Source organism: Callorhinchus milii, unplaced genomic scaffold (genome assembly GCF_018977255.1).
Source record: "Callorhinchus milii isolate IMCB2004 unplaced genomic scaffold, IMCB_Cmil_1.0 Scaffold1, whole genome shotgun sequence".
Classification (NCBI taxonomy): domain Eukaryota; kingdom Metazoa; phylum Chordata; class Chondrichthyes; order Chimaeriformes; family Callorhinchidae; genus Callorhinchus; species Callorhinchus milii.
Genome location: NW_024704742.1, coordinates 57,451,727 through 57,475,221, shown reverse-complemented (window position 1 = coordinate 57,475,221; position 23,495 = coordinate 57,451,727). Strand labels below are relative to the sequence as shown.

General features: G+C 41.0%; 1 protein-coding gene across 1 annotated transcript in view; it reads right to left on the bottom strand.

Annotated features, from left to right (window-relative positions):
- The window catches only part of enpp6 (ectonucleotide pyrophosphatase/phosphodiesterase 6), a 29,137-nt gene extending 9,158 nt beyond the window's left edge, over positions 1 to 19,979 (bottom strand). Inside the window, exons 1-4 of the mRNA XM_007906883.2 lie at positions 19,446 to 19,979; positions 5,788 to 5,967; positions 5,341 to 5,452; positions 488 to 629 (exon numbers count right to left, since the gene is read on the bottom strand). Of these exons, the coding sequence (XP_007905074.1) occupies positions 488 to 629; positions 5,341 to 5,452; positions 5,788 to 5,967; positions 19,446 to 19,689 (678 nt within the window). The 5' untranslated portion in view covers positions 19,690 to 19,979. The remainder of the gene's footprint in view (positions 1 to 487; positions 630 to 5,340; positions 5,453 to 5,787; positions 5,968 to 19,445) is intronic.
- Between the last annotated feature and the right edge of the window lie 3,516 nt (positions 19,980 to 23,495).

Sequence of the window (23,495 nt, the reverse complement as noted above, 5' to 3'; positions counted from 1 at the left end):
CCAGAAGAGACTCTCTTCACTTTATGAATAGTGCCATGGGATCTTTAACGATCACCTAAACAGGCAGACAAGACCTCAGTTAAAGTTTCATCTGAAGGACAGCATCTCTAAAAATACAGCACACCCCAGCAGTGGACCCCCTAAATTATATGAGTTTTCCACTTTCCGACATGGGATTGAACCCACTCAGAGGTGCTTTTTTCAGCACATCCCAATAGTCTCCTGGAAATTCTTCGAAAGAACAATGAATGGCCCAATTATTTTCAAGGGGAATTTTGTAATGTTAGACCTTCTCGTGAGATTCTGTGGTGAGGTTTGTACTGTCAGATAGATTGGTGAATATTATCAAAGGTGCAATTCCTGCTGACAAATTGAGCAGCATATTACTGACAGGATCTTAAAGAGAGATAGGTAACCCTTGTTGAGATGTTGTGCTCTGATAACCTGTATTTCTAGGAATTAATGTTGTTACTTGTACATTTCTAACCTTCAATTTCAAGTTCATCTCTTGCAACATCTTATCCAATGCTCTTGTGGCATTCTTCCTTTGCTCTGACCAGGGACCAAAGGAATGGCCTTCAACATCCACTCGCTCATAATACACTGCTGCCAGGTTTGCTTTTCCCTGTCTGCTTAGAAAAATGTTAATTGTTTAATAAACAGTAGAAATGTTTTGAAGAGAAGAAAGACAATGTAATATTTTAAAATTTGGCTTTTTTTTAAATTGTAACATTACTTAGTGCAAAAAAAGTTTGATAAACCTTTTCAGCTTGAAGATTTTTTGGGGGGGAACATTTTTGGGGTGCACGAAAAAGCATTTCTGATGGGTTGTTGTGTCAGTTTGTAACAGGCATTGGCCAGGTACAAAAATAAGGAAAGCTGGTGTATGAAATTACAGTTTTACCTAAGCTAGACATATAAATATAGAATAAATGTTCTCATGTAATTTAATGAGCGTCACACAGACTCCTATTGTTTTCTGCTTATTTGTATGTATAAATGTAAGGGGTGCATATGTTTGTGTGCGGGGCTTTCTTTGGTCAGCCAAGTGTTTGATACTTGCAGAAACCCATCACCATACTTAATATATACTACATCACCATACTCAGATTATCTAAACCAGACTGAGAGTTCCATATATGCATGCCACCTACACATATTTGTGTATGTGTGTACATATCTGTGAGCACCTGTGTGTGCGTAAGGGTGCATGGTTATGTGTGTATAAGTCCACATATGTGAGTGAGATAAAGAGAGCTCCACAGTCAAAATCCAACATTAAATACTGTCTAATGTTGTCATATAAGACAACACAATGCACAAAAGTAAAATAGACATCTTATAAAAACATTATTCCAGTTTATTTTGGGGGGATCATCACAAGGAATGTCACTCTGCAGTCTGTCCTCATGCTGGCCCTGCTTCGTCTGCAACATGTTTTTCTTAAAGGAAAAAAAATCTGTTTCCCATTCTCTAGCATTGAACCAGGGCAATCAAAACTACTTAATTTCTATTGGAATGACACACTTGGCAAAAGCAGAGGCCAAACACATGATTTCTGTGTTGAGGTCAATGGGGCCAAAGTGGAAACAGCGGATCTGCAAATCAGAACTCACTCCTTTGGAATTTAACGGCAAAGCTTCCCCTAAAAAATGAAACAGAAATTATGCTTCTGGGTTAAATGTCAATTACTGTTGTATTCATGTTAGAAAATGTTAGTAAATATATCCAATTTGGTTAAAAATAAAATGAAGCTCATTCGCTTGTGTCAAGAGGGCTGTTTTCTCCCCTTCCTTCCCCCATCCAAAACAATAATAATAAATTGGTCACTTTAATCCTATTTGTGGGACACTGCTGTGCGCAATTGGCTGCCGCATTTTGCCCACAAAATATACAGTATATTCTGTGAAGCGCTTTGAGTCGTCTCAAAGACATTGTAAGGCGCTATATCAAATGCAAGGGTTATTATTATTATCCTTCCAGGATGTCCGGTGGGAGAATGTTAACCATTAATTAAGAACATACTGACTTTCGTTCACCTAGAAAATATACAGTCATTACTCTTCACTGTAAAATACTGTGAAGCACTTTGAGACATCCTCGTGACATGAAAAGTGCTACATCAAATGCAAGATTTAAATTGCTGGCTTTATTTCATGGCTGGTTTTATTTTTATCCAGTTCACAACAACACAAAAGCCATCAATTATTACAACACCTTTCACGTAGGACAATGTCTCAAAGTATTTTACGAAGGTGAGGTGGAAGCTCGATCAGAGTGTGAGATTGGAGGGGGAGGATGTCAAAGTCACTGTCAAGAATATAGGTTTTCAGACGGATTTTGAAAGCAGCAGAGAGGGAGCGAGTGAGCAAGCAAGACATAGTCATTTATGGAGAGGAACATTTAAATAACTAAAATTATCTGTACAGTAAAACATTGACTTAGTTTCTGAAGAACTGACTTCAGGGATTCCACAACCTTTACACTGATACTGTACATCTGTAAACAAGGTTGCAGTCATTTCATATAGCCCAGAAGTTTTATATTATAGAGGTAATAATGCTTTCTGCTGTTATTAAATTGTGTTAATTAACAGCACCCGAGCATCAGTGCTCTCTGAATGTGGCTCAGTTCTGATTGAGTTGGGGATAAAACACATTTATTTTACCAACGTACACTATAAAATTATATTTAACTACACAATGGGAAAAAACAGTTCTATTTCAAATGTAACCACCCCCCCAGTTTCTCGTGGGAACTGTGAAATGTGCAAACTTGTGCACTTTCTTGGAATTTGACATGAATATTTAATGATTTCCACAAAACTTTGGCATGAAGGGAATCAACACAAGTGTGGTGCATTGGCTTAGTTGTAGATTTCACAGAAATAGAACGTGTGTGTGTGGTATGTGTATATGCGATTTGGTGTATGTGGCGTGTGTGGGTGTATGTGTGGGTGGGTGTATGTGTGCGCTGGTGTGTGTGGTGTGTGTGGGGGGTGGGGGGGGAGTGTGTGCACTGCTGTGTGCGCACAAGCTGCTCTGGTATACAGTCCGTTTCAAATTAATTCATGTATTTCATTCCAAATTTCCAAAAGCATTTTATTACAAGTCGGTCATACCAAAGGATTCCCTTGAGTTAACATGCACATTTATACATTGACTTGAGCCAGTATGTACTTATAGATTAACTCTTCTATCTACACCATTTAAAAAAACACATATGAAACAAATTGATTTGTACTTTTCCACTAAGGTCAAACATGAATAAGACTAGTAAGTTTTGCAATGTTACTTGAATTATGTAGAGTTTAAGTTGTCTCCTTGCTGCCAAAGGTAGGGTTGCTTCTATGGCATGTTCAAGAAGCAAACAGTTGTGTACCTGGTGCCAATGTACTTTAGCACCTTGCCCTGTGGTGACGCACCCCCACCCACCCACCCACCCCTGCCATTGGTGGGATGCCAGGAATGCCAGTGCCATCCCTGCTCCTCCTCTAATTGTCCACTGTAGACATGGAAAGAGTGTGCATTCCACTCCAGACATGGAAATTTCCACGTCTAGGTGGCATACATGGAACTCGCAGTCTATATTCTTGGATATTCTTTAGCACGGTGATGGGTTTCCGCCTGTGTCTGAAACCCAGCTGACCTAAGAAAAAAAAGCCCAGCTGACCATAAATTGGGTAAAGGAAAACAATCTGAGTTTCTGTATAATTTTGACTCCCCTTTCTTCAGGGTAATAGATCATGCTGAGGTACAGCTCCATGTTTATAGACTGCTATAGCAACTCCTTGAAGTGGCTGATTTCCAACATCCCAACCTAGACAGTAAACATCAGTGGCTATTCTTACACGAATAGAAGCATCACAACTGAGTCCAATAATAACTTCATCAAACAGTCAATTTCCAGCCAGAGTTTCTGGATAGCAATCAGGAGCACAAACCTTGGCTGATTGTCCCCCCTCTTTCCTAGGATTGCTGAAGCCAAATGACTGCTGCTCCAGGTGAGATCAAGCAAATTAACACAGACAAAGGAGTGGGGTTGAGGAGGGGGTGGGGTGACATCTGGGATCCTTTGGTCTGTGTGGCTCAGTGCCACCCAGGACTTTAATTTCCATTACACCCATATATGAATTGCGGTTGAATATTCCAACTTTGAAAATGTTCAGTATTTCTACAGCTGTTTTAGATTTTATTCAGACAAAATTTGATCTTGGCTGGTTCAGCCAAGCTACCTAAGTCTGAAAGCATGGATATCTTAAGTCAGAACATCACAAAATAATGTACAGATGTTTCCAAGAACTTATGCAATTTCCCTCATGATTTCTACTGATTACTATTTATGTCTTATAATTATACAATTTGATTTATACAGGGTATATATTTTTTGCATACAAGATCAGCCATTTATCTGAGAAGGGATCAGCATTCTTCCTATCCCACATATCAATCTCAGCTCAATACATGGAGAAAGAAAGTTCAGAAACAGTCAAAGATGAAAAAGTCAAATTTCTTAAACTCTGAGTTTCAACATCCATTTTTGTTACAGGGAGACAGAGTATCAAAAAGACATTCAGTACTTCGGTGAATAAGGGTGTCCACATATAGGTGGCAAACATATGTGAAACTCTCAGTCTGGTTTGGATACCTATGAGCACAGTGATGGGTTTCCACATGTATCAGATACCCACCTGACCAATACAAAAATGGTGAATATGGTATTAGTGTTCAGTGTTGGATATAATGGGTTCAAATCTAATTTCCTAGCTTAACATTGGAATAGAGAATATGTTTCTTCCAATTAATGACTGATCTCTTAGATTTCTACCATTACTCATTTTTCATTTGGGTTAATTAGCAACAGAATGGATTCTTATCACATTGAATGCTCCCTGGATATGCTGGAGGCAAGGACACTAACAATTCTTGGCTCCCCAGTGCCTGTTCCAGCACATTTGCTGTGCAACTTTTATGTTGTCTTTCTCAGACATCAGTTCAGCTTTCCTAATGAGTGTCAGACTTACATAACTAGTGCCCTCCTCAGGCAAATCTGTGATATCTTCTCAATATAAAATAGCAATTCTGCTCTAGTGTGTATGCTTACTTAAACAAAGGCAATTGTGTGTAATTTATTTTGCAGATTTAAGGTTAAGGGTTTTTTTTAATGGTGAGAAACATGCAGAAACATGTGGAATTTCTCCCTATTCTAATGAGAAACTATAGCATAGTTTAAAATATCGCATATAACATTTGTTATTGGCCTGCACAATGCTGTCTCTTTTCCCGGACAATTTGAAATGTATAGTTTGAATATACAAATGCAACTCTGTGTAGGACTTACCCCAAAACATCAATGGCTTCCGAGGCGGCAATTGAAAAATTTTTATCTGACACATAATAATAGTAATCTCGGCAGTAATTAGGCCTCACACCCAGGATTTCAACATTACAACCTAATTCAAATAAACACAATAATAGATGAGATTTCTTTAAGACTGTTTCTATAAAAAAATTAATACATATTTTCTCAGAAGGGGTTTTAAGAGAGTGTCATAAGAGACACTTCCTGTGCATAAACCAAAATGCCCAGTGTGCAGGAAGTGACATGAGAGTCGCTTCCTTTGCATTAAACAAGCATGCAAGATGCAGGAAATGATGATCTGATGACCCAAATGTTAGCCATTTTTAAGTGCTAGTCATCACCGAAAACACAGTTGGCACAGTACACCTATGCTCTAAGTGAACCCGTGCTCAACCAAACATTCAAAAAGGGCTACCCTGTACTGACCTGGCCAGTAATACATGTAAACATTTCTCTTATTCTTCATCATGGTAACCCAAAATGGCTCCGATCCATTCCACCAGAAAGGTAGCAGACTGTCTTCATTCTCACCAATCAGGAACAACTTGTTTGTTTTCTTATCCCACATGTAGTTTCCAGTCATCTGGTGTATTTCAGTATTTCGTCCTGAAAGAGGCAGATACCGAAGTGAATAAGGGCACTCTATACATCCCTGCAAATGCAATTCAAACGTTAAAAAACATATTGGTTCACCTCAGATTCCCTGTTGATATCAATACCAGGATTCACCTACTTGACACTTTTGAGGATTACTTTCAAACAATCTGCTATAGGCCAAAGATCTCATTATTTTGTGCATACTTGTGAATCAGGGCCTATTACTATAGTAAAACGTGACAATAAACAAGGCTAAAGAAATCACCCAGTAATTTCACTTGGTTTCAGTTGGTTTCACACCAATTCAGATGTCAGCCTGGCTTGATTCAAAGTCCAAAGTTTGTGAGTTCAAGACCCTTCTTGGGGATGGGAGCCAGTGAAGCTCCCCCCCTCCCTCACCTAGATCAAGGTCCTTCTCAAGACTTTCCTCTTTGGCCATGCTTTCAATCATCTTACAGAAAGTGCAGAAAACAATTCTAGCAAACTTAATGATGTGCTTCAAAGAAGAGAACAAACTCTACCTACAGGTATTGTAACATGTTGAAAACAACATCCGTTTTCTGGATGTAACATGTTGAAAGCAACATCCAATTTCTCCCATCCAGCTGACAGTACCAGTATTTGTGATATAAGGAACCTCACAATACTACACTTATCACCAACACCGATAACACATACTAGCAGGGAGATAGAAAGTGGTCAGTTACACAAAACATTAAACATTCTTTCTAACACACAAAATATAAGAAACAAAATAAAACAATTACCTTTACAACACAGTGCTAAACATACTTCTCAATAGGATATATTTCTGTACATATATAACAATGCAGTTAATAATGCTCATCTTGGGGTGGAGCCTAATATGCGATATTTCGCCACAAGATTGTTTAATAAGAAATTAGAATCATCCGAATTGGGATTCCTTCCAGTAACCAAAATTATGTCATGTTGACCTGTGGAAACTGCACCCCAGAGCAGAGTTTACATTGATGAAAAGGTATTCCAACAGGATTTCTTATGAATGAGTCTAGTTAGGAAATATCATAAATCTCTATCACATTGCCCACCTCCGACTGTACCTCACACCCAATGCAGCCAAAACCCTTGTCCATGGTTTCATCACCTCCCGCTTTGACTATTCCAATGCCCTCCTCGCCAATCTCCCCAGCTCCACTATTGGCACCCATGCTTCCAGCCATTACGTCCCGAAACTTTGGAACTCTCTCCCTCAATTCCTCCACCTTGCCCCCTCTTCTTTTTCAGATCATGACTGAAGACCTTCCTCTTCGACCATGCTTACCATCACCTCCTCCCTCCCTCAGCTCAGCATCAATCTCTGCCACTGTTAAGTATTCCAAGACACTACCCCACATGAAGGTTCTATATAAATGCAAGTTGATGTTGTTGCAAATCAGACGCCACTTCTGCCAGATCCTATCCAGTTATGGCAAGAACTACTGTTTTTGTCCTAGCAGACCCTTATGGATTGTTGACCGACCTTTTAAATTTGGCTACATGAAGTGGCACATTTCTGCTATCAAAATAAATACTCACCATCTTATTTTGCAAGTGAGTATTTAGGTTGGACATGTTGGAATTTCACTTAGATAGAAAGTAATATTGAATAAGGCACTTTCGATGCTGTATCTATTTCGTCCATTTATTTCCATCACTTGTGAATAGTTCTCTTTAATTCTGTACATGATGTTTTGTCTCCACAAAGAGAGAAGTCCATTAGTTGCATATTTTTCTACCCTATTTATCCCTAGGAAAATATGCTGCTCCTCATGTGCTCTTCCCTTTTTCCCTATAGTAATTTAGCCAAGTGGCCTTCTCCAGCAAATGAGAGTGTCAGAGTAATTTCTTTCCTTTTAGAAAACTGGTATAAGACTTTTCTCCAGTCTTAAAAAATATTCACCAAGGCCTCATCTTTTTTTTCATTTGTAATCCTTGAGGCTTTTAAGATCATCTAATCTGCCTCAATTGCCTTATAAACATTTAGGGGTTGAAATTCCTCCTGTGCTAAGTGCAGCATATTTGGCATAAGCATTAGGAAATTCCATTATAAACCCACATCGCCGAGGCTATACTTAGTGGCAAGAAGTATTTCTCTGATTTATTTCTTCAGATTTCTCCATTTGGTTTACTCAAATCTTCTTATGCTATAATTCAGTGAGCCAAAGTGACTGGCCTTCTGACCAGTCTTCACTTGTGAAGATTAATGTGAAGAATCTATTCAACACACGTATCCTTTTACAGCATCTATTGGTCTTTCAGCTAGCATCTCGTATTAATATAGTTAGACACATATGAATGGTTTGCTGAAATCTGCCCTTCTGTTGCCCTCTGTAATTCTACTGATAAAATTGTTCATTCACTTAACGTGAATATGAAATTGCTATGTGCAAATTGGCTGTTGAATTTGCCTGCAAACACATTACACTTCATAATAAACCCTGTGAAGCATCTTGAGGCATCCTTTTGATGTGAAAAGTGCAGCATCAAATCCATGGAATATTATTATTTTATTATTTACTTCAGCCTAAGAACAACAACAACAACTTGGATTTCCACAGCGCCCTCCACGCCGGGCAGCGTCTCAGAGCGCTTCACAGTAACGGATCCCGGGGCCGAGCCAGGGGGAGGGAGAGGAAGGTGACCAAAGGCGTGGTTCGTCAGCCAAGACCTGAAAACAGCAATAGAGGGGGTGAGGCGAAGGGAGTGAGCCTCAGGGTGTAGTGGCTGAAGGCACGGCCGCCGATGGAGACACGGAAGATTCGGGGGACAAGGAGGAGGCCAGACCCAGTGGAGTGAAGGCAACGAGCTCTGTGTGAGGAGATAGGAGGTCAGAGAGGTAGGGGCGTGCAGAGGAGTGGAGGAATTTTAAGACAAGAGTGAGCATCTTCATTATTTCTTATTTTCTTATACTGTAGCATTCAAAATATTAAATTTGTACTGCATGAAAGGCACTATACAAATGTAATCTTGTTGTTGTTGTTGAGATTTTGAATGAGGTCCATATATGCTTGTTAAGTTAGACAATAAAAATCCTGTAACATTTTATTTAAAGAGAAAGGGTTTTTTCACTCTGTCCTGGCCAAGAATCCTCCAAATAAATTAATTATTCACTTTATACTTTTTGAGTAACACTACTGTGCTCAAATTGGTTGCTGTGACTATCTACAAATACACTTACCATTCTTTAGAGTAAATCCTGTGTATCACTTTGCGATGTTTCAACAATGTGCTAAAATGATATATCTCAAATGCAAGGATTACTAACATTCAACCGTTATTGGTTCGTTAGGCTAGTCTTGATGTAAAAGGGTTTTCTCCCACACATGAAAGAAAATAATTAGTTTTGCACATTGTCTGAAGTATCAGTTTATTGTGAGGTTAACCAGAACAGCACCAAGTTGCAAAAGAGAACTAACAAGTACATTGCAATAGGCATGAAACTCAGGAATGAGCTATTCTTTGAAATTAAGATTTTTTCATTAGTAAAAGGAACTCAGTTTGAATATTGCATGGAAAATTACTCTTTTAACAACTTTGAAAGTTTGTTCTAATTAAGCATTTTCTAAAATCACTGACTACCATCTAGAATTGAATTCTGCTCCTAACTGCACATTAAAATAAGTGTGAGGAGCAGTTAGATTAAACCTTTTGCTGTTTTCTTTGGTCAGAGGTGGAATTAGATTAGTGGCTGCACTGGAGGAATTCTGTGTTTGAAGGGCCATGCCAGACAGATTCAGGACACATCAGGGTCACTGGGGCCCCTGAAAACAACTTTAATCTTTGTATAAACACACAAGTAGCTGGAAAAACACAGCAGGTCAGGCAGCATCCATAGAGAGAGGAAAATTAAGTAATGTTTCAGGTCAATAACTTTCCCAGCGACTTCTGTGTTTATACCAGATTTCCAGCATCAGCAGTACTTTGCCTTTGGTTTAATCTTTGTATCATCAGTGTTGTCTTTTTATCAATGTAGTTCAAATCTGCGTCTTCAGGCTGCTATAATCCATAAGTCACGGTAAGGGATACGGGGATAAAATAGATTTTAAAAAAAACTTGCATTTAATATAGCGCCTTTCATCCCAAAGTGCTTCACAGTAAATTGTAAATGTGTGTCTTGTGGATGAATGCAGCAGCCAAATTGCTTACAGCAATGTCCCACAAACAGCAATGGAGGGAAGGACCAATCTTATTTGGGGGATTGCTGGCCAGAACGCCTAGAGAAATTCCCTTCTCTTTTCAAATCTTGCCTTGGCATCTTTAATGTCAATCTGAGCATGCAGATGGGAACTTGGTTTAACATCTCATCCAAAGGACAGCACTGACAACAATGCAGCACAGCCCCATCACTGCATTGGAGTGTCATCAATTGTATAGAACAAATGGGGGGAGGGGAGGAGGGGAAATGAAAGAACTAAACACAACTCATTTTGTCTTTCGAATAAAAGGCACTTTGGACTTGGATGTGCATTTGTAAGATTTTTGAATGTATTTATCATTTAGGAGTCCTGTAGCTCAGTGGTTAGAGCACTTGCCTTGCAAGTGAGAGATCTAGGTTCGATTCCCAGCAGGGGAAAACCTTGGGCAAGTTTCCTTTACTCCACATGCCTGGTAATAATCCCTCAAGAAAAAAAAAACAATAATAATTTGGTCACTCAACCCACAACTGTTTGTGGGACACTGCTGTGCCAAATTGGCTGCGGCGTTTCGCCCACAAAATATACAGTAAATTTGCTTTACAGTATAGTCTGTGAAGCACTTTGCAACATCTAGAAGACGTGAAAAGCACTATATCAAATGCAAGGATTATTATTTTTGTTATAATTATCTCTGCTTTATTTCCTTTTTTAAATCAAATAAAATCCAAACATTGAATATAGATGTGCAAGTTGGACCATCATGAGAAATGCAGTTTAAAACTGCCATGATCTCCTCAAATGCGCTGTGTGAATATCTGTGGTTGTCTGAGAGGGTGTAGACTGTAACCTTGCCACTTTTTTCTCTTTATCCCGGTTTTAATATATAATTTAGGAACTCGGTTGTTAGTCAATTGGCGGATTGCTTTTCCGGGGGTAATAATCCCTTCAAAAAAATAATAAAAATAAGCAATAATAATTTGGTCACTCAATCCACGACTGTTTGTGGGACACTGCTGTGCGCAATTGGCTGCAGAGTTTCAACCAGTATATTCTGTGAAGCGTGTTGAAACTTCTCAAAGATGTCATAAGGTGCTATGTTAAATGCAAGGATTATTATTATTATTGTTATTATTACTATTATCTCAGAACATATGAGTTCCAAGTCCTGAAGTGGGGCTGGAACCCACAAACATCTGACTCAGAGATGAGAGTGCTATTAAATGAGCTTGCTTGAGCCAGTGACTTGTTGAGCTGAATGGCTTCCTTCTGCACTGTAAATTTCTATGATTGTATGACACAATATTAAATCTTCTGTTAGTTTGATTGTTCCAATACTCTTATATTCTTATACTTTACGTACATTAAGTATTTCAAGGCACACACTTCACTGCCAATAAAGCTCGCACAAAAACAAAGAGCAAACCAAATGGTGAATATTTGCCATCAAAGAAAGTATTTAAAACAGGTGTCCTTGAGTTACATTTTGACTACTGTGAATTTTGTGCCTTTTTTCACGATTATCTTAAGTGAATAAAGCTGATACATTCATCTGACCTGACCTAACCTGGCATGGGAAGGGAAGGGTCTATACAGTCATTATACTTTCTAGCATATAAAGCCTTCTGCACTTTCCTCGCACCCTCCGTCCCAATATCGGAGGTCGTGCTTTCAGCCACTACGTCCTGAAACTCTGGAACACTCTGCTTCAATCTCTCTGCTTTGCCCCCTATCTCCCCTTTATTAGGTCCTGCCTCCGGAGTCCTGTAGCTCAGTGGTTAGAGCACTCGCTTTGCAAGCAAGAGACCTGAGTTCAATTCCAGGCAGGGCGAAACCTTGGGCAAGTTTCCTTACTCCACACACCTAATCCCTCCAAAACCCCAAACAATAATAAATTGGTCATTTTCAATCTACGACTGTTTGTGGGACATTGTTGTGCGCAATTGGCTGCCGCGTTCGCCCACAAATATACAGTCAATTCACTTTACAGTGTGTTCTGTGAAGTGCTTTGGGACATCCTCTCAACGTGAAAAGCGCTATATCAAATGCAAGGATTATTATTTTTAAAAGCTTCCGTTTTGACCGTGCTTGCAGCCACCTCCCACCACCCACCCCCACCACCTACCCACCGGATCAGAGTCAGGCTCCACCACTGTTAAGCGCTCTGAGACGCTACCCTGCATAGAGGGCGCTACATGAGTGCAAGTTGTTGGTGTTGTATATCCTGTGAAGCATTTTCAGATGTCCTCCTGATGTGAAAGGCGCTATGCCAAACCTAAGTATTATTATTATAACCTCAATTCTTAATCTGGGATGTGAAATCGGGATTTAAATGGAAAAAAGCAGAACAGTAACCTTCATTGATATAGTACCCTAGCCAGAGGTTAACGGCTCTGAGAATTTGAGAAAGACGGGGTCAGACAGCGAGCAAGAGAGAAAAGGGAGGTAACTATAGGATAATTAACGAGGAGGTCATTGAGTAAGATCTGAAGATGGGCAAAGAGGGGCAAGGCAAAAGAAGATCACCCTCCTTCCCCACCCTGCCCTCTACCCTCCCCGATCCCAACCCCCAGCTCAGGTCCAAAACACCGATTGTCCAGCACCTTGGGACATCCTCTTTACGTGAAAGGCGATATCCACATGTAATTTTGTTGTTGTTATGTTTATTTGGACAAGATTTAAATATTGTAGCCTTTGCCGTGAAATATATGTCTACCACCCATCAGATCTTTCATATCTACTGTTTTCCCAATTCTATTTTTCCACCTCTCTTTGCGACCCCTAGCCTCTGATGTTCTGTCAGCCTACCTGTCAGATCTCATAGGCTGGATGAGCGCAAACTTCCTTCAACTGAACGTCGACAAGACAGAAGCCATACTCTTTGGCTCTCATCAACGTCTCAAATCCCATGGCTCTCACCTTCTTCACCTACCCGACCTCCTCCTAAAACTCAACGAACGCGTACGCAACCTTGGGGTCAGGTTCGACCCCCAATTGTCCTTCCTCTCCCACATCCAGTCCCTCACCAGCACAGCTTTCTTCCACCTCCGATACATCACCCGTCTCCGCAAATACCTCTCTTCGAAGGCCGCTGAAACCCTAGTCCATGCCTTTGTCACTTCTAGGCTGGACTACTCTGAACGCCCTCCTCACCGGTCTCCCATCCACCACCATCCATAAAATCCAAATCATTCAAAACTCTGCCGCCCGCATTCTCACCCACACCAAACTACGTTCCCCGATCACCCCAGTCCTTGCCAGACTTCTGGCTGCCTATCCCAGAGAGGTTCGATTTCAAGATCCTCACCCTTTTATTCAAATCCCTGCACTTCTCTGCACGCCCCTACCTCTCTGACCTCCTCAAAACAGTACCCGTTGCCTTCGTTCCTCCGGGTCTGGCCTCCTCCTCGTCCCCTGATTCCTCCGCTCCACCCTCGGCACCGTGCCTTCAGCCACTATGCCCCGAGGCTCTGGAATTCCCTTCCTCACTCACTTCGCCTCGCCCCATCTCTTCCTACTTTCAGGTCCCTACTGAAGACCTTTCTTTTCGACCACGCCTTTGGTCACCTTCCTCCCCCTCCCCCTGGCTCGGCCCCGGGGTTCATCACTGTGAAGCCTCTGAGAGGCTGTCCGGCGTGGAAGACTCTATATAAATCCAAGTTGTTGTTGTGTTGTTCTGCCATGGAACTGAAATGAGGGCAATTTTTCACAATGCCTCAGTTGCCCAGGTCTTGGGTGCTAATATTCTCTGCCTCCTCCATGCCACCATTGATAGCTGAGCCTTTAGTCATTACATCTTATCCTCCAGCTGTAACCCTCTATCTTGCACCATCCCCACCCCTCTCTATCTATCTTTAAATCTTGCCTTAAACCTATCTCTTTGGCTATATCTAAGGTCACCTCCCCCTTTCCTTGCCCCTTCCCCTTTTCCATATCTCGGTGACTTACTGTATAGATCATAAGCCTGCCAATGTACATTGTACACCTGACACATAGAATGTGAGATGTACAGACTCATCAAGGCATTAAATTATTCTAAGCCTTTGCGTGGAAACAAAGACAATTTTTTTTATCCCTTAAAAAAGTCCATTTAATTTACGATGTAAACTTGCACAGTCATCACAATTTTAATCTCCAAGTTAGTACAATATTCTGGGTGGTTATGGGGTCAAAAGTGGATCCCGTAATATCCCATCTTATTGTAATTATCTAATAACATGATCTCTCTTCCACATTATGCATTGCAATGTTGACCAACCAGATTGTGTAACTCTAATTTAGATAATACTGCTTTAAGTAGAAAAGTGCATTTGGCAACTTCTAAATATTCACTGAAGATTAATTGCTAAATTAACAGGATTGTTTCGATGATTCAATATCTGGCATGCATACAGTGCATTTCAAATCAGTAGAATGTCTCAAAATGATAAACAAAGAAGCACAAGAGCTTGAGCTAGGAGGTAGATAGGGAGGGTAGGGTGGAGGTGGACAAAGGCAAAGTAAAAGAGATAAGTCTTCAGAGATTTTGAAAGCGAAGAACACTGGCACTTTGAAAAACACTGCCTTGCCTCTCTGCTTTTGGAAAGGAGTTCAGAAGGAGGAGACAAAAGTGTCTGAAAGCTCACCCACTGATAATGGAGTGGGTGGTGGGGAGGGCAAAAAAGCAGGCCAGAATTGGCAGGGAGTGACTTGAGGTCTAAGGTCACAGGAAATCATAAACATAGAGTGAGGCAAGTACATGGAGGCATTTGAAGGTCAAGAAGTTGAGTTGAGTCCAGAGGTGACGAAGGAGTGGATCACGGTTGTGTTGGTGATAACAGTGGTAATCTTGGAAGATGAAAGAAACCATATCTATAAGAGTCCAGAGGAAAATTTAAAGAGGAGCTGAGGGTCAAACACAATGTCAAGGTTCAGTGCAGGCTCCGTGATTTGCAACGAACAACCGGAGAGGTTACTGAGGTCCACACCTGAAGTGATTCACCAGACTACGGCACTATCTCACCCCTCACGCTGCTGAAACTCTGGTCCACGCCTGTATCACCTCAAGGCTGGACTATGGGAACTCTCTCCTCGCCGGCCTTCCCGGCACCTCCCTCCGCAAGCTGCAGGTCATTCAGAATTCTGCAGCTCGTGTACTGTCCCGCACCAGGACCACATCACTCCCACCCTCGCTCGCCTCCACCGGCTTCCCATCCCCCAGAGGATCGAATTCAAGATCCTCATCCTCACCTACGAGGCCATTCACGGCCTTGCTCCCTCCTACCTCTCTGACCTACTATCCCCCTACCTACCTGCCCATACCCTCCGTTCCTCTGGCTCCGATCTGCTCCACATCCCCCGCCCCAACCGCCCTACCATCGGTGGCCGGGCCTTCAGCCTCTCAGCCCCGAGGCTCTGGAACTCCATCCCCCAGTGCCTTCACCTTGTTCCTCCCTTTCCTCCTTCAAGGCCGGTCTCAAGACCTTTCTCTTTGACCGTGCCTTCAGCTCCCCTCTCAACTCTCTACCCCCTCCTCGCTCCCTCCCTTCCCTCCCCTCACCCTGACCATTTCCCCCCTGCTCGGGTCCTGACCCAACTGTCCAGCGCCTTGAAACGTCCTCCGGACGTGAAAGGCGCTCTATAAATGGAATCTTGTTGTTGTTGTTGATTCCTCACATGATGAACTCCCAAACTGAGCTGGACTGTCTAGAAGAGATACTAATACAGTTGAGATACTTCTCCACATGTATGATTTTCTAGGACAGATTAGACAGGAGGTTAGCCATAGTTTTCTCTTTGGAATTGAAAGACAATTGAATTTCAATGGTGAAAATATCTGCCTCTTTGCACTCAAAATTCAGTGAAACTAATAATCATTCTCTGCATATAATCATGTGTACATACATATATAGTGCACTGCTTGAATGACTTTTTAAACTAAGGTTGATCATTATCCTTAGACATCCATTATCTTTGCACTGTACAACAGAAATATAGGGCAATAGATAATAGATTCAACAATACATTCTATAATTAACAAATCTGTTATGAAACATCATGTGCTGTGCTCCATATTACAAATCAATTATTTCTTAATTAACTTATATTGAACAACGTACTCAAATAGGAAAGAAACACTATTGAGAGAAGATTCAGTTTGATTCAAGGAGCATTCCATGTGGTGATTTATTTATCCTTATCTTAGAATTCTCATACATAGCCCTGTAGCGAAAAATGCTTTTAAAATAATCTATCTTTGGAGATTGCCTACTTGCCTAATAGATTATTTATTAATGGTCGTTGTGCTTGGAGATGTTGAAGCTTGGAGACTCACAGATTCTCCCTCTGCTTAGTTTGCTGAATGGAATAGATTTACAATTCCTTCTTTAATTCAGAAAGAGGCATTTTATGTGCAGTTACCAGCTGTTAGCATAGCCTTTTGTTTGTCAATGTGCACAATTGCCTTTAACATCACAAAAGATTATTAATGGAGTGTGTACAATGGATATTAACTGACAATAATATATATAGGGCCAAAGTTGGTATAAAGCACAAAGGACTACAAAAGCTTTAAGGCTGCTCTATGCTCTGATGTTCGATTTGTATTGTGCCAACACTTGATAGACGCTTATTAATCAGCCCAGTCGTTTTGTTCCAAAATTTCAATGTCCAGCAGGTTTTCCTTCCTTGCATGTGCAGAAAGTATGATAACAACAACAATAAGTTACATTTGTTTAGAGCCTTTCACATTAGAGGATGTCCCAAGTCTTGGACATTCAGGATTTGCGCCTGAGCTGGGGGTTGGGATCAGATGAACCGGGAAGTAGGGGTAGGGGGGGTGACCAAAGGTGTGGTCAAAGAGGAGGGTTTTGAGAATGGCTTTGAAAGAAGCAAGGTGGGGAGCGAGGCGGAGGGATTGTGGAATGGAGTTCCAAAGGGTTGGGGCAGAGAGTCTGAAGGCCCAAGAAAAGCTGAGATAACATCATAGATGTGACTACCTCCCACCCTTTGGAAAGACTCCCTCTCCCAAAATATTTCCATTTCACACTCTCTTTTCCAGTCTTCAAAACTCTACCAAAATCCTACCTCTTCAACCACACCTTCCTCTTACTTCCTCCCACTCCACCCCCCCCCCCTCCCCCCCCCCACCACTTCCCACCTTACTCGTAGTTCCATACTGTCCTTTGCAAAGTGCTTTGAGATGTTCTCCTGCATGAAAGGTACTGTGTAAGTGCAAGTTGCTGCTAATACAATTAAATTATATTTACTGAAAACTCCTGATCACTCAACCTTGTTTTAACTTGTCACAGTTATCATGCTGTCAATACCCCGGCCTCATTTATTTATGTACTTATACATATGTTTAACTTGCCATTCTGAATAACTTGCCACTGAGCCCCTTGCCCTTAGAGTAACAAATTATCAGGAGTTTACTGAAAGAAATAATTTTGAAGCCAGTTTTCTATAAGTTTATTTCTTCTGTAAGATCTATGACTAAGAAAAAAGTCTAGACCCAAAGGAATTCTGCTCCATTTTTTAGTGATTTCCCAAAATTCAGCTGTGAATTACTGTATTTATTAATAAACTTGCACTGATTAAACCCACAACTGTTAATCCTCACTGTGGACATGGTTAGCCATATCAGTGACAGTCTGCAGACATATTCTGAGGCTCACAGTATGAAAACGTGCCCAGATTAAATATTATTTCCCCCCAAAATAGCCCAATCATAGCCCAATATTGAACTGAATACCCTTTGATTTCAAAGTTGCAATCGTATCTCACTTATGTGGCTCAATTTCCTGCACTATTTAATCCACCCTATAGAAAAGCTGACAGCCGATATTACTGCAATTCGCGAAAAAAAAATGATTGAGGCCGGTTTTGGGGAAGCTTGTTTTGTACGGGTGCTGCATATCATTCATTGATTCAATTCATTCATTGTTTCTCCGTCAAATGTGAACCTGTCACGTTTTTTTTGCCTGTAACGGGCATGCAATATTTCAAAATCTCTAAACTATTTTCCTGATTCCAGATCCGGAATGGTGTGATCTTTGCTTTGTCCACAAAATATATAGTTAATTCACTTTACAGTATATTCTGTAAAATGCTTTGAGACGTCTTAAATATGTGATAAAGTGCTATATCAAATGCAAGGATTATTATTATTATATTATTATCTGGGGAGACAGGTCGAAATGCACACTATTGTGTGAGATCCAAGATTGAATGGTGCCAAATCATTGGAGTCAAGCCAAATTCCTTATTTGAAGAGCAGCGAGGGGGAAGAATGAGAAACAATTGGTCCCATTCAATGTACAGTATGTACCGTAAATACAATTGAAAGGAAAATATTACTGCAATGCCAATAATTTGGTTCCTGTGATTTCGCCCACAAAATACACAGTCAATTTATTTTACAGTATATTCTGTGAAGCGCTTTGATATGATCAACAACGGGATGAGGCTCCGTATCAAACGCAAGGATTATTATTATTTATTAATTATTATTATTACCACCTTACCTAAAAACATATATACATTGCATTTTAATAATAATCCTTGCTTTTGATATAGCACCTTATCACGTCTTTGAGACACCTCAAAGCGCTTCACAGAATACACTGTGAAGTGAACTGATACTAATAATCCTTGCGTTTGATATAGCGCTTTTCAGGTCTTCTAGACGTCTCAATCGACTGTATATTTTGTGGGCGAAACGCGGCAGCCAATGGTGTCCCACAAACAGTCATGGATTGAGCGACCAAATTCTTCTTTTTTTTGGATTTTTTTTTGAAAATGAGTAATAACATATTCAAGACCTTGCGTGGCTTTTATCTGATTTCTTCTAAGGCTCGCTCGCCCGAATTCCTGCCTTGCTAGTGAAAAGCCCCAATGTGTCTGATGAGATCCTTGCCTCTCATTGCACTTTGGCCCCACGTTTGACTGTCCCGGTTTATACCGTCCACGCATTTCTCTTCTGCGGCCGTAAGAAGAGTGTGGTTCACATTCCATGTCAAAGGGGCAAACGTTTCATCGTTATGCGCAAACCCCCCCCCACCCCCCCACCTCCCCCCAAAAAAAAGACATTCAAAACGCATTCTTACATGTTGCAGATTTTAGTTCCAGTTCGACTTTTCCTTAAAGATTTCACGATTGCATTCATGAACCACAAATAAACTTTGGCCAAATGTCATCAGCCTCTACTTTGACGGTGATCAGAGTATGTTGGGGTATTCCCATAGTTGTTTTTCCTCTCTTGGCCACTGACATGGATCGGATCCCACAGTCGGTGGACGGTGACTTCTCTCTTTGCAAACCACCGCCTTACCTTACCTGTGAGTGCTCACTTACCGGTCATCAGGGAGTAGTAATTGGGATAGGAAAGGCTCGGGAATTCCGGGGTCAGGTAATCCGCTTTCACTCCCATTTCCACCATGGCTTTCAAACCCGGCAGCGCCTGCAGCTCCCGGTCACCGATGTAGTCGAAGCGAAAGCCGTCTATCAACACGAGTAAAAGTTTCCGGTGGGCAAAGCAGGGGATGGAGAGGGAGGACATCAAGATGATGAATGCACAGCTGGGAGAGCGCTTGGCCATGGTCTCCCCCTCTCTCCGGCTGTGGCTGTGGCTCTGTGTGTGTGTGTGTGTGTGTGTCTGTGCGCTGCAGCGTTCGTTGGCAGTGAACAGCCACTGGGGCGATGCCAATCAAATACCGTATCAATCATTACCCGCTGATACCCTTTTTACATGTCGTTAAATGCACTGCACCGATCTTCACAGCGACTTGATCAAAAGGGCACCCCTCCCACTGGCCCTGGTAGTCTTCACTGAAGCACATAAGGAAAGGTGTCCCCCCCCACCCCACCCTCCTCTCTCAGTTGCTAAATAGAGGGCGATTGAGGCTGCAGTCCAGCTGTTCAGGGTCATGTCATCTTTGGTTTCACATGATGCACATGAGTAAATCATTCAAACCTGGAACTTGGGACTCTCAGGCCAGGGCCAAGCACAGCAGCACCACAATATAGCGCTGGAAGCTTACAGGATTGCTGGCTTTCGAAGTGTTTGAAAAAAAATCTTACATGACTGTGGGTTTTTGAAATAAAAATATCCCCCGCAGTGTCCTGTCCTCCTTGGCTGAAGTCGCCCACTGTTGTTGGGATAGATCTGACCTCCTGGTACCTCAACTCAACTGGCTGTTCTCTACCCACCTGCCAAATACGCAGTCACTACACTTCGCAGCAAATCCTGTGAAGGGCTTTGAGATGTCCTCCTGATGTGAAAGGTGCTATATTAAATGGAAGGATTACTATTATTATTATTTATCTAGGAACAACCCCACCCCCAACCCTACCATCCCTGCCCTCCATTCCACCTGATCCCAACCCCCAGCTCAAGTCCAAGATTGTCCAGAGTCTTGGGACGTCCTCCTGATGTGAAAGACGCAATACAAATATAATTTGATGTTGTTATTGAAGGGAGGGATGTGGGGGTCTAGATATTAAACAGGAATTCTCTTTCCTGAGTCATAATTTCTGAGGCATCCCTACTGGTGCCCTGACTGAGATAGGATAACTCAACAATGATTGGAAATCGAGAATGGGACCTTGCTCTGGATTGGGGTGAGGCAATAACTTTAATAACTGGTTCTCTGATTAATCTTTTCTTTAAAAAAGAACAGAACTCAGACATAATTTTTTGTCACAATGTCTGTTTGGAAATGATATACATAAGAATGAAGAATACAATACCGTGTCACGTTCCTCATGAAGAAGGTGACCCTTTAATGTTAGATATTTTCAGACAAGAGAGACAACACATATAATAATTGTTGCATTTGATATAGCGCCTCATCACAGGCATTTAACAGAATATGTTGTGGATTGACTATATATTTTGTGAGCGAACGCTGCAGCCAATTGAACACAGCAGTGTCTCACAAACAGTCGTGAATTGAGTAAGCAAATTTGTTTGGGTGGACGGAGGGTTTATTACCCCCATTAGTCGATTGGCAATCCATCAATCAACTAATAACTGGATTTCTACTTACTACTAGGTAAACAGAGGCATGTGGAGTAAGGAAACATCTAAGGTTTCGCCCTGCCCAGGAATCGAACCCTACGCTACTGGACTCCACATGCACCAATTCATTCTCGGCCCACAAAACTGGGGTTCCAAATCGTATTTATAGATTTTAAGAAGTGATTTCTATAGACAAATTCATGAATTTTACCACACCATCACTCATTTAAGTTTCCCAATTTAAGAAAGGATCCATGCATGAGGAAGAAGGGATAGAGGGGTAAGGAGGGAGGGATGGGAGAGTAAAAACGGTTGAGATTCCTGTGAAGTATAAATTCTGCCATTGACTATTGGGGCAGAATGGGCTGTTTCCATGTTGTATCATTCCATGTAATTAGAATAAAAAAAGAATCCTTGCCTTTGATATTGTGCCTTATCACATCTTCTAGAGGCCTCAAAGGGCTTCACAGAATATAATAATTCTATGTGGAAACGAGTCAGTAAGTTTCTCCACAAATGTTGGCGTCCTCTTGATTTCAAATCTATAAACAGATGATCCTTGAGAAGTAGAATGTGACCTTTGGTTCTCTTCCATCTACCTTCATGTCTCACTTTCCTCTCCATGCATGTCTTTGCCTCCTTTCTTTCTTCCTGTATATTTTTCTTTTCCTCTCTTCCAATAACCTGGCTAACAATGCCCCAGATAAAACTGATCATTTATTTAATGTTTGTGGTGCATTGCAAATATGCTGCAACATTTTCTGAAACATTGCACAGTAAATCTTATGAAACCTATTTCAAATGCAAGGATTAGGATTATTATCACCTCTGTTCCTCCCTTTTAGGGCTCTTTTCCTGTCATTCATGTTGCATATCATGGCACAAACTTACAGTAAACGTCCAGTGTTTTCAGGAGTCTCTTCAGAAATTGATGATGATAAAGGTTAAAATTGAGCTTGTGTATACAGCAGACTGTTAATCAGTGAAGATGGAGCCTGTTGAAATGTTACGCCAGCTTCAATTAAACTATTCACAACACATTTCAGTGCAAAATCTCATCAGTCCATCTGCTTACTGCCATAAGTGCTCTTATTGAATGAACGTCTGTGTGAGTGAATACTCCCCAACTGTTCTAATGTTTGGCATCGACATTTCTTCCATGTAAAAAATTCTTCTCACACTAACATCTAACTTCAGTGGTGTGCTCAGATTAATGATAAAATTAAACCCTCTTATTTATATCAGCAGAGTAAAAACAAATCAACTCTATTCTGTACAAAGTTTTGTTCTTATTCCTTTGTTTTTGATTCTGGCTGTAATTTGCCGCATGGACAGTCAATGCAAACTTCAGTAATTTGCATTGAGACCAACCAGCATTTATATTGCACAATGGAACAGATGTTCTATAGAGGGACAAAAAAGCTCAGACATTGCTGGGCTAAGCACTGATTAGACACCTAATTGGCATTCAGCAGTGAAAAGGATGCTTATGGTGTCAATGCAGACGTGCATTGGCTAAGGTGGGTGGGGGTCTGAGTGATGTCAACTAATTGTGAATTATAAAAATATTATTAGGTATTTTCTTATCAATCAATTGCAGCAATGCAATCGCTGTTTCAGCGAGCATTGAGGAAATTTTAATTAGCTCATTATCTGAGTAAGAGGAATATTGTCATAGAAGTTACATTTCATAGAGTATCCTTCCTCTTTAGTAATTAATTTTTTAAAAACTTTCAATTGTTTTAAAATCATTGTTTTTATTCTTACAATTTTAAACCTATGAAAATTATACAGATGTATACTCCCCCATGTGGCTTCATTCTTCTTGCCAAATTTTCACGAGATACTGGCTTAACTCAATGTAGTGCGTATTATGTGTGATGAGAAAATAATCAGCATGCATGTCAAAATTTTCACTCTGTAAGAAACTGGTTAAATCAATTGCTGATTTGATCTAGAATGCACTGCCTGAAAGGGTGGTGGAAACAGATTCAATAACAATTTTCAAAAGGGAATTGGACAGGTATCTGAAAGGGAAAATGTGCAAGGCTATGGGGAAAGGAGTGGGAGAGGGAGTGGGACTGATTGGGTAGCTCTTCCACGATGGGCCAAATGACCTCCTTCTGTGCTGTAATATTCTATGATTCTATGATTGCGCATTCAAAGCAAGCAGTCATTGTAAAACAGGGTCACATGGGATTGTTTTGCACAAGAAGTATTGAAAGCATTTGATAAAGGGAAATTGACCAATGGGAGGACTAACTGCAGGGTCCTGTGTTAAGCCCGAAAAAGAGAACTGATGCAGACTATCTCCAGACAGTCAGAGCAAAATGGGAACTAGTGTATGTGAGTAAATGAAGTAGGCACAGAGAGAGATTAAGGAG